This window comes from Sus scrofa, chromosome 14, assembly GCF_000003025.6.
Source record: "Sus scrofa isolate TJ Tabasco breed Duroc chromosome 14, Sscrofa11.1, whole genome shotgun sequence".
Classification (NCBI taxonomy): Eukaryota; Metazoa; Chordata; class Mammalia; order Artiodactyla; family Suidae; genus Sus; species Sus scrofa.
This window is the reverse complement of record NC_010456.5, coordinates 16,679,036-16,691,000: the sequence shown is the minus strand read 5'-3', so window position 1 is coordinate 16,691,000 and position 11,965 is coordinate 16,679,036. Positions and strand designations below refer to the sequence as shown.

At 42.2% G+C, this 11,965-nt stretch overlaps 1 protein-coding gene across 9 annotated transcripts in view; it reads left to right on the top strand.

The window, feature by feature from the left end:
* Positions 9,051 to 11,965, top strand: part of SAP30 (Sin3A associated protein 30) — a 56,058-nt gene continuing 53,143 nt past the window's right edge. For 4 of the 9 annotated variants that reach the window (XR_002338363.1, XR_002338365.1, XR_002338364.1 and 1 more), the window contains exons 1-2: positions 9,069 to 9,695; positions 11,239 to 11,364. Coding sequence is in view for 4 of the 9 variants with exons in the window: in XM_021072431.1 (XP_020928090.1) it covers positions 9,378 to 9,695; positions 11,239 to 11,364 (444 nt within the window). In the remaining 5 variants the exon portion in view is untranslated. Of the gene's footprint in view, positions 9,696 to 11,238; positions 11,365 to 11,965 lie in introns of all 9 variants that reach the window. The other 5 variants (XR_002338367.1, XM_021072433.1, XM_021072432.1 and 2 more) reach the window with 4 other exon arrangements.

Sequence of the window (11,965 nt, the reverse complement as noted above, 5' to 3'; positions counted from 1 at the left end):
AAAGAAAGGAAAAGAGAAGGGTAAAAAGAGCAGAGTAAGCACAACAATTACAAAACACAAAGGTGAAAGATTTATATATTTGGGTTTAAATATATTAAAAATAGTAGTAATTACATAACTATAAATAGACTAAATGCCCTAGTTAAAACACATATATTATCAGGCTAGATTAAAAAAGAAAACATAGAAAACCAAGTATTCCAGACATCAAGATACAGAATGGCTGAAAATATATCATGCAAAAATGCTAAGTAAAAGACAGGTGAGGTAACTACATTGATAGCAACCAGACAAAATAGAATTTAAGGCTAAAATTTTTACAGAGATTAAGGTCAATACGGAATGTTAAAATCTTCAGTTCTGGGTTTATATAGCAGTTTTTAGTTTGTGTAAATAATAGGGTCTTAACATGTAAAACAAAAATTAACAGAACTAAAAAAGGGAAATCTACAAGCTAAATGGGATATTTTAACTTAGTAATTAACAGAACAAGAATACAAAACAAGTCTGTAAGGATACATAAAAGTGATTAGCCCATTTAATAGTGTCCAGTGGACACAAATAGAACACTGACCTAAGGGCAGAATATAAAGTGTTTTTAAGCACATACCGAATATTTTGAAGACAACCATATTCTTGGTTTAAAAGCAAACCACATTAAATTTTAGAGTATTTTGAGATACCGGACCACCTGTTTATGTTTGGAAATTAAGACATCTAACTAACCTGCATGAAAAATAATCATGAAGGAATTCAGATAATATTTTGCCAAGTGGGATGCAGGCAAAATAGTATTCATAGGGAAACGTAGCTTTTAATGCACATATTGGTAAAGAAATTAGTAAGAACAGTAAAATAAAGTAGAAGAAACTAAGAACACTGCAATAGAAAAAAATACCATAGGAACTATGAACTAAAATTAAAATCAGTCCTTTGAAAAGTCTAATGAAATTGATAAAACACCCTGGTGAAATAGATCAAGAGAGAAGACAAATAACTGATAACAAAAATGAAAAGGAAGACAGCACTTCAGCTCTTGTATACATGAAAAACATAAGGAAATATGAGCAAATGGAGTTCCCGTTGTGGCACGAATCCAACTAGGAACCATGCATGAGGTTGCAGGTTTGATCCCTGGCCTTGCTCAGTGGGTTAAGGATCCAGCGTTGCCATGAGCTGTGGTGTAGGTCACAGACATGGCTTGGATCTGGCATTGCTGTGCCTGTGGCGTAGGCTGGCAGCTGTAGCTCTGTTTAGACCCTTAGCCTGGGAACCTCCATATGCCATGGGTGCGGGCCCTCTGCCCCCCCCCCCAAAGAAAATATTAGGAGCAAATGAATAGTATAAAGGTTTAGATGAAACAAAGAATTGGTATCAAAATTCCTAGTGGTGAAACATTAAAATTCTTTCTTTTGAGACTGGGAACACAACTAGAATGACTACTGACAACTTCTTTTCAATATTATTCTGAGCCCTAGATGAGTAGTAGGGCAAGAAAGAAAAGTTTGTGAATTAGAAATGAAGGAAGAAAACTCAGTCTTTGCAAAGTACAGTTGACAGTCCAAATGAATATGCAAATAAATTACTATGAATAGGATTTTTTTTTTTTTAAGGGCTGCACCTGAAGCATTTGGAAGTTCCCAGGCTAGGGGTCCAGTCAGAGCTACAGCTGCTGGCCTACACCACAGCCACAGTAATACAGGATCCTTAACCTGCTGAGTGAAGCCAGGGATTGAACCCGCATACCCATGGATCCTAGTCAGGTTCGATAACTGCTGAGCCACAAAGGGAACTCCATGAATAGGAAATTTTATGAATGGGAAAGTTTGCTGGATTTAAAAATTACTTTGAAAGACTCAGCTTAATTTCTATACACTGGCAATAAAAAGAAGAAAATGAAATATTAAAAAGACACCACTAACAGCATCAGAAATATAACGTACACGTAAATAAATCTCACAAGATATGCAAAATTTCTGCAAAATGACAAAAGTCTATTAAGAGACAGAAAATCGAAATGAATAGAAAACATATCATGTTTATGGATTAGAAAGCTCAATATTGTAAAGATGTCTGCCCTCTACCAGGTTAATGTATGCTTTCTATGAAAGGTCACCAAAAATATGCAAAAGTCTTTTTGTTGTTTTGTTTTTCTTTTCTTTTTCTGGAACTTAAGCTGATTGATTTCATAATTTATAAGGAAATGAAGAGGACCAAGAATAACCAAGACTGTCTTGAAGAAATAAAAATAAGGTGGAAGTTTTATACTTCTAGGTTATCAGACTTTTATAAAGCTTTCTAATTAAGATAAAGTGGGATTTGCTCAAGGATAGACAAAAAGAATAATGGAAAGAATAGAGTTCAGAAGCAGACCTATGTATAAAAACTTGATTTATGACAAAGGTAATTCCATAGAAGAAGGAGATATGGATAGATTTTCCAGTGAATGCTGCTGTGTAGACAAATGGGTAGAATGAATATATATATATATATATCTTTTAATGTGGAGAAATATACCAATCTTTTCTTTTATGGCTGGTCATTTTTGTGACTTAATAGTTCCTTACTATCTAGTACCTTCAAAGTCATAAAGATACTCTTCTATATTATTTTCTGAAGGCTTCATTATATTGTTTTTTCCATTTAGGATTATGATTGATTTTTATGTATAGTGAGAGGTAGAGGTCCAAGGGTCATCTACCTCTCACTATACGCAAAAGTCAATCATGTCAATCATAATCCTAAATGGAAAAAACAATATAATGAAGCTTTCAGAAGATAATATAGAAGAGTATCTTTATGACTTTGAAGGTACTAGATAGTAAGGAACTATTAAGTCACAAAAATGACCAGCCATAAAAGAAAAGATTGGTATATTTTTCCACATTAAAAGACTTCAACCGGGAGTTCCCACTGTGGCTCAGAGGTAAACGAATCTGACTAGTATCCATGAGGATGTGGGTTCAATCCCTGGCCTTCCTTAGAGTGTTAAGGATCCGATGTTGCCGTGAGCTATGGTGTAGGTCATGGACATGGCTCAGATCCTGAGTTGCTGTGGCTGTGGTGCAGGCTGCCACCTACAGCTCCAATTCTACCCCTAGCCTGTGAACTTCCATATGCTGCACATGTGGCCCTAAAAAGCAAAAAAAAAAAAAAAAAAAAAAAAAAAAAGACATTAACCAAAAGTCTCCAGCACAGTTAAAAGGCAAGTGATTGAGTATGAAAAGATATTTGCAATACATAACTTTGAGAAAGGGCTCTTACTCAGAATATGTAAAGAACTACAAACCAATAGAAAAAGACAAACCCAACAAAAAAACAGCTGAAGACCTCAAAAGGAACCTCCAAAGAGGAATGCCAAAAAGCAACATATAACCTCATTAGTAATCAAAATATTCAATATAGGGAGTTTCCACCTTGGTGCAGCAGAAACAATCTGACTAGGAACCATGAGGTTGCGGGTTTGATCCCTACCCTTGCTCAGTGGGTTAAGGATCCAGCATTGCCATGAGCTGTGGTGTAGGTCACAGACATGGCTTGGATCTGGCATTGCTGTAGCTCTGGTGTAGGCCAGCAGCAACAGTTCCAATTAGACCCCTAGCCTGGAAACCTCCATATGCTGAGGGTGCGGCCCTAAAAAGACAAAAGACAAAAAAAAAAAAAATCAATATATAATCACAATTAGACAACATACAAATGATTCTACCTATATAAAGTTCAAAAACAGGCAAAAAAACCAAAAATCTTTTTAAACTTAACAATTGTGGGTAAATTTATAAAGAAAAGGGAGGTAATGAATACCATAAGTCAGGATAGGATAGTTGTTGCTAGCAGAGAGAGGGGCTGTTATGGAGGAGCAGGGGGTCGCCTCTTGTCAATCAAGGCCAGTTGTGCAACTTGTGGGGCTCAGTCAGAAATCTTCTTTCTTCACTGATCCTTGTCCCCCCCACCCATCTCCCTCCCTTCCTCTCTCTCTCTACCTCTCTCTCTCTCTCCCTGCCTTGGCATGGTATTTTCTAATTTGGTATTTAATGTTTCGCTAGACGGACCCTCTGACCGCGACCTGACCCCTGACTCAGCGTGGGGGTGGGGGGAGAGAGAGGGTCTGCCTACCCCAGAGATGCTCAGTCCTTTGGCTCTGGTTCTCAGGCCAGAGCAGAGCTGAGAAGGACAGAGCCACTGGAACCCACAAATTCAAAACTACAAGGTTAAGAATTTCATGGTAGTGAGCACTGAACCACAATCAGAGTAGAGAGATTAAAGGGTTGGAGGGAGTGGGCTTCTGAGCCTGGGGCCCTGTGCCACCGTGCTGGTTGCATGCCCAGGAAGCTAGCCTTGTTGACAGTGTTCTATCTCTTGACCTGGGTAGCAGTTATATAGGTGTATATTTTACCAAAACTGCTTAAACTGGACATTTATGTTGTGTGCACTTTTTTGGTATGCTTGCTATATTTTAAGCTAGATTTTTTTTTCTAAAGCGTGGTATAGAACGTGATCCTTAGCTGCAATAAAATTGAATTATTCATATATTGTGATGTACATAGTGGTATATGCATATAATTTTTTTCTATACGGAAGCACCAGAAATCATTAACATTGGTTGCTTTATTTTTTATTTATTTATTCATTTTTTGCTTTTTTTAGGGCTGCACTGCAGCATACGGAGGTTCCCAGGTTAGGGGTCTAATCAGAGTTATAGCTGCCGGCCTATGCCCCAGCCACAGCAATGCCAGATCTGAGCCTCGTCTGTGACCTACACCACAGCTCATGGCAACGCCAGATCCTTAACCCTCTGAGCAAGGCCAGGGATCAAACCGGCAACCTCATGGTTCCTAGTCAGAATCGTTTCTGCTGCGCTACGACCGGAACACCAAATCGTTAGCATCAGTTGCTTTTATCTGCATGGATCTGGGGAGACGAGGGGCAAGAGGCTTTTGTTTTTCATATTGAATCTTTTGTATTATTTGAACTTATAGTCATGTTCATGTTAGAATTATGGGCCAATTTGCATATTCTTATAAATAATTTAATTGCTTATTTTGCAATAAAACCAGAAAAATTCAATCATATTAAAAGCCTTAGAGGGAACAAAGGCAAGGGAAAATGCTTTTCTTTTGCTTTTTTTGGCCATGCTGACAGCATGTGATGTTCCCAGGCCAGGGATCAAACCCATGCCACAGCAGCAACCCAAGTTGCTGCAGTGACAATACTGGATCCTTAACCCACTGCACCACAAGAAAACTCCAGAACTTTTAACCCACAAGAGAACTCCAAAAAATGTTTTTTAAAGAGTATTTTGAATGCTTTCAGAAAACGAAGTCTCTGTTGATGTCAAAACACCCTTATGACTTAGGTTTCATAAATCTGTATTTCCATATTGTCTATTGTGAGGTGTATTTACCATGAAGCTAATAGATGTAAGGTTCAGAGTCCCTCACTTGGACAGTCCCTTTTAAAAGATCTGTCCCAAATTCTGCATTCATAATTCTTTTTTTTTGCATTCATAATTCTATATATCTTTTCTCAAAGACCCCCCAGATTTTATAAACTTGAAGCTCACCAAAATCTGATTCCAGTCTTGACTGTGAGTTATACCTAAAGCAAGGAATTATGATCTGCCCTAAACATGAAAAATTGTAGAAATAAACAGTGAACCACGGTTGTTAAGAAAGTTTCTTTGTATGGACAATGGATTCACTGAAGAGATACTTTAAATCAGGGATGGAGAATTTACGTGTCATCTACCCCAGGAATATTTTCTATTTGCCAGAGGTGAATAATTTCCTCCTGTGTGCTAAGTCTAATTTTCCTCAAATTTTATTGGGGTATGCGTGTTACTCTGTCTGGGCTACTATAAAAAAATACTATAGACTGGGTGGTTTATAAACAAGAAGCTGGGAAGTCCAAGATCAAGGTACTGACAGATTCATGGATGGTGAGTGTCCACTTTCTGGTTGACAGACGGCCATGTTCTCACACAATTGGTGGAAGAAGTGAGGTTGCTCTCTAGAGCCTCTTTCTGAGGGCACTAATCCCATTCCTGAGGGCTCCACCTCATGGCCTAATAATCTCCCCAAGACCCTCTCTTCAAATATCATCACAATGGGGATTAAATTTCAACAAATGAATTTCGTAAGGTACAAACTTTTAGTCTATAGCAATATGTATTATGTGTTAAGCTACCTGTGTCTCCTATTAGATAGTGAACTCCAAAATGGCTAGGACTCTCCCCCAATTATTTTTGTATCCCCAGAGCCTGGAAAAGATCCCAGTATGCAATAAATATTTGATTGGATTTTTTTGGATCTTTTTAAAACAATGTATTGTATGTAAAGGAGGCATAGCCACAATTCATGACTTTAGTAAAATTCATATGAAATTGATATTTTACCATTACATACATACATGAACTGATTTGATCACATTTGTGGAATGTCATCAAACAGCTCACAGATTATAAACTTTTAAGGGCAAGAACCAAAGAATATTATAAATTCTTTAAAAATATATAAAAGTACAAGAAATATAAAAATCCAACATCCCAATTTCATGTTTGCTTTAGATCATTTTCTTTCTTTTTTGCTGCACCCACACCACAGCATTCTGATCCCAGGCCAGGCATCAAACCAGAGAGAGCCACAGCGCAACAATACTGGATACTTAAGCCACTGCGCCACTAGATTTTTTTTTTTTTTTTTTAAGCAATACCTGTGGAATATGGAAGTTCCCAGTCTAGGGGTAGAAGTGGAGCTGCAGCTGCCGGCCTACACCACAGCAACGCCAGATCCAAGTCTCATCTGCAACCTATGCCACAGCTTGCAGCAACACTGGATCCTTAACCCTCTGAGCAAGGCCAGGGATCAAACCTGCATCCTCATGGATACTAGTTGGATTCTTAATCCCCCAGCCACAATGGGAACTCCCCTAGATTGCTTTTTAATAAATAAAAACTTACAAATAGAAACCACTTTTTAACCATTCCCAGATACTATCCATTGGCCTCTCTCCTAAAAGATGACCATCATCTTGAAGTTGGAGCATATCCATCCTGTCCATGTGTTCTCATTTCTACTATTTAAGAAAATATATCCATAAACAGTAGATAGTATTATTCTGCATTTTAATATTTTAAACCAGCAATATCTAATACAATGTGAGCCATATGTGTAGTTTTAAATGTTGTAACAGCTACATTTTGAAAAATAGAAACAGGTAAAATTTATTTTAATGTTATGTTTTATTTAACCCAGGATAGCCATTTTTAATCATTTGAACATGTAAGCAATATAAAAATTATAAGCTATTCAATATTCTTTTTTATTTTTTTTTTGGTCTTTTCTAGGGCCGCACTTGCGGCATATAGAGGTTCCCAGGCTAGGGGTCGAATCAGAGCTGTAGCCACCGGCCTATGCCAGAGCCACAGCAATATCAGATCTGAGCTAAGTTTGACCTACACCACAACCCACTGAGCAAGGCCAGGGATCAAACTCACAACTTCATGGTTCCTAGTGGGATTCATTAACCACTGCACCTCCACCGGAACTCCATCAATATACTTTTTTTAAAAAAACTTATGGTACTAAGTCTTTGAAATCCTGCTTCTAGTTTTCACTTACCACACATCTCAGTTGAGATGCTAAATTCAGATTTCACAAAATTTTTAAGAAAAAAAAGATTCTTATCCAAGTTGTTCCTATTTAATAATTCTCTGATTACTGAAATCAGTATTAAATATTTAAATGAGGTAAAATTAACAATTCAGTTTTTCATTCACAAAAAACACAAGTGCTCAATATACACATAAGGCAAGCGGACACCCTACTGGACAGTGCAGCTGGAAAAGCTAACACCACTCAGTATCTTTCTTTTACCCACTCCATTTATTTATTTTTTCTTCCTTTCTTTACCCTAGGACAGAAGTGCACAGATGGACTGGATGGCTTTGAATTTCAGTGCAGATGACACTTTACATTTTAAATAACCATCTATAAATAAGTTCACTCCGTAAATATAAAAGAACTTTCAAAAAACCTAATCGCTTTCTATTTTTGTTTAAACAATGTAATTGTTAAACAGGATATACATACTGACAAATAATGAAGCGGTGCAACCAGCAAAGGTGCAGCTTTCGTACCAGCCTCTCCCATCCCTCCACCCCGACCTCCACAGACACGCGTCCACACGCACGCATACACACGCGTGCTCACGGAAGATGCGGCCCCTCCCACCCCATGCCCTTGGGGCAGGGCGAGTGCCGGCAGCCTCAGGAACGGTTAGACCAGCTCCCGGTTCCCCGGAAAAGAAAGCTGCCCCGTTAAGTCCACACGTCAGCAGCTCCACCTCTGGAGGCAGCGGACAGAGTGCACGTCCCTCGCAGGGACAATGCGAGGATTTGGCAGCGGCCTCTAGCCAGGCATTAGCGATGCGGCCGAGCGCGCGGAGAGGCGGGGTCACGGGGGTCGGGACCAGCGTTCCCCACCTCAGGCAGGCGCCCTAATGGACAATTTGGGGCGTCAGTTGGTGGAGATGCCCTCCAGATCCCTTGGTGTTAGCTGCGGGACCTGGAGGGCCCGGAAAACGCCAGGGCGCCCATCTTCCTTGGTTTGGGTTTCCCACAAAAACGGTATCACGGCAAAAACTTTTACCAGTGATACGAAAACGGCCCCAAAACTTTTTCCCACAGGCTCACTTCCCTCCCCTCCCACCCACGGCCCCTACGTTTTGTGCTACGCCTCCGGAGTTGAGTGACCTCTTCCTCTAGAATGCCAGCTCTGCAAAATCCTGGGAGCTAAACACAGCCTAACTTCCCGGGACAGACCAGAAGCCAGAAAACACAGCAACCCCCAACCACAAGTCCTTGTTTTCCCTGTGCTTTACACACAAAAAAGCCGGCCCGCCTCCGCGCGATGTATGCTGGGGTGAGTAGTCTCCCTAAACCGCGAAGCACTGGGTCATATTGGAGCTCGGGTTAACTCCCGGAAGGGGAACTACAATTCCCGTGGTGCCCTGCGGCAGAGTGGACGGGTTCGGGCTGGGCGAGGGCACAAAGCGCTTGCGCAAGTCGAGGACTGAAGAGAGGCGGAGGCGGAGGCGCCACGGTCCAACTGCTGAGGAGTCTCCATGTGACAGAGAGGGGTGTCCTAGCTCCAAACGACGCCCGACCGCGGTTCCCAACCACACACCTTGTGCCCTGTCCCGGCGCCAGCAGACAGCGGCAGGCCAGGGACCTCTGGTTTTGGGCGGAGGGCTCGGGCTCAGAGTGAATAGCTGCCGCCGCGCAGGTGTCTGAGGGACCGCTGAGACCCCGGCGTCTCCCGAGAGGCAAGCAGCGCGGCGAGCTGGGGCTTCTGTCAGCGCGGCGCCGCCAGCTCGGGGACATGAACGGCTTCACGCCAGAGGACATAAGCCGCGGCGGGGACGCAGCCGCTGCGGTGGCTGCCGTGGTCGCGGCCGCCGCCGCGGCCGCCGCCTCTGCAGGGAACGGGGCCGGAGCGGGCTCTGGAGCTGAGGTGCCCGGCGCCGGGGCGGTTTCGGTTGCGGGGCCCCCGGGGGCGGCCGGGCCGGGCCCCGGGCAGCTGTGTTGTTTGCGGGAGGACGGCGAGCGGTGCAGCCGGGCGGCGGGCAACGCCAGCTTCAGCAAGAGGATCCAGAAGAGCATCTCTCAGAAGAAGGTGAAGATCGAGCTGGATAAGAGCGTAAGTGGCGGCGGGACGGCCTGGCCTGGCTTGCCCTGCCCACCCTCTGGGCTCTCGGGAGCGGAGCCGACGCCAGGCGGGTAGGGGTGCAGGGGCCCAGAAGGGCGCAGCGCGAGCCGGTTCCGGGATCCTTAGTAGGAAGCAAACAACAAAGTGCTTCAGCCGGGACGGCAGCCCGAGCGGCACACTTGCGCGGCGGACCCGCTCCCCTCCTCCCCCGCCGAGGTAGGGGAGCGGAACAAAGAGGGCAGCTGCGCTGAGGCCCAGAGTAGTTTTCCCATAGCCCGGTAGCTCCTTCTGGAACCAGGTGTCTTTGTTCGGCTGCCCGAACTGGCGGCTGGCCCCGGGGAGTAGCTCCCGGTCTAGGGAAAGTGGAGTCCTGCCAGGACTGACGCCGCGGGCGAGGAGATCCAGTTCCTCGTCCCCCGCGCCGGGAGCCGGGCGCTCAGTGTCAGCATCTAGGGCCGCTGCTATCGACATGCGGAGCACGCAGCCTCCGCGGTTTTACCCTCGGTTTGGCAGCCATCAGGGTTTCTTTTTTCGTCCTTGTGCGGATCTGTTCTTTTGACCACCTATGAGGTTTTTATAAACAACCATTTCCACTTTTCGGAGCTTGAGCCGGCAGTATAAATAACAAGACGTCAGAACTAGCACACGTCCTGCATATTTTTAACTTGCACTTAGCTCAGAGGTTAATTTGAAAGCCTATTAGTTCTGCTTTCAATTATTTTTTTAAGGAGTAACTGTTAATGTACGACACCCAGTATTTCAGATGTTACTATACAGCTCTCAGGACAATGTAATAAAGTCTTTTTTGAAAAGTTTATTTGGGATATTTTCTGCGTGTTCTAACAGTTCCTTAGTCGTGTTCATGAGAACCTTTTCAGGTATACTTGTGTAATTTCACATTGCTTTGGTTGGAAAAACGTATCACAGACAAGTGCATTTACTTAATACTCAGAAAAATTTATGATTTAAATTTATCTAGAAAAAAATAAATTTATCTAGGGTATGAAATCAGTAGCTTATTTGTAAAAATGTGTAGTTTGTATCTGGATGATAATGTATTAAATTAGAAAAATTAGGAAGCATAGTTACGGTATTAACGATTTTTAAGTAGAGAAATATTATCAAATAGCAACATTGTGAACAATATCAATTTTCCATTGTTAAAAAAAACAGCATGACCTCACTAATCTAGTATACCATGGCTACTGTTTGATGACAGAATCATGAGGGTTGACATTTCTCTTTCCTTTGCATCTCTCTTAACCTTACAGGCACCCCTCTCCCCCCCACGTCTCCCACTCCCGCTCCACTCCCAGTCCTTTTAACAATATTACCAGACCATGGTATGGGTGGTATGTTTTAACTGGGTGCAGGACTTAAAAGAGTAGAAAAAAACAGTTCAGATTATCTTAACAGTGGCCTCTTTGGGCTGTTGTTTTTATTTTTGATAATTCACTGTGAATTATGCATTTTGCCAACACGTAGACACATTTTACGGCCATCATAAGTAGTCTCTGAAACTTTTCTGTTTCAGGCAAGACATCTTTACATTTGTGATTATCATAAAAACTTAATTCAGAGCGTTCGAAACAGAAGAAAGAGAAAAGGGAGTGATGATGATGGAGGAGATTCACCTGTTCAAGATATTGATACTCCAGAGGTAGATGAAAGTTTTGTATGTTAAATATAAAGCTTAAGTACTCCACTCTGAAAAATTTTATTTTAAAAATGAACAGATTTTTAAAAATACTTCAAGGACTTACCATTGTGGCTCAGTGGTTAGTGAATCTGGCTAGGAACCATGAGGTTGCACGTTCCATCCCTGGCCTTGCTCAGTGGGTTAAGGATCTGGCGATGCTGTGAGCTGTGGTGTAGGTCACAGAGGCAGCTCAGATCCTGCATTGCTGTGGCTCTGGCGTAGGCCGGCGGCTACAGCTTTGAATAGACCCCTAGTCTGGGAACCTCCATATGCTGTGGGAGCGGTCCCAGAAAAAAAATCAAAAAGACAAAATAATAATAATATTTCAAGCATTTGAACAGTCTGAAAATTGAAAACAAATTTAGCCAGTTAAATTAACAACTCTCATAGCTTTTTTGTCTTATAAGTTCTAAATTTTTTTAAAATTATTTTTTAATTTTTATTACAGCCTCACCTGTGGCATATGAAAGTTCCCAGTCAGGGGTTGAATTGGAGCTGCAGCTGCAGCCTGTGCTCCAGCTGTGGCAACTCAGGATCCTTAACTCACTGAGCAAGGCCAGGA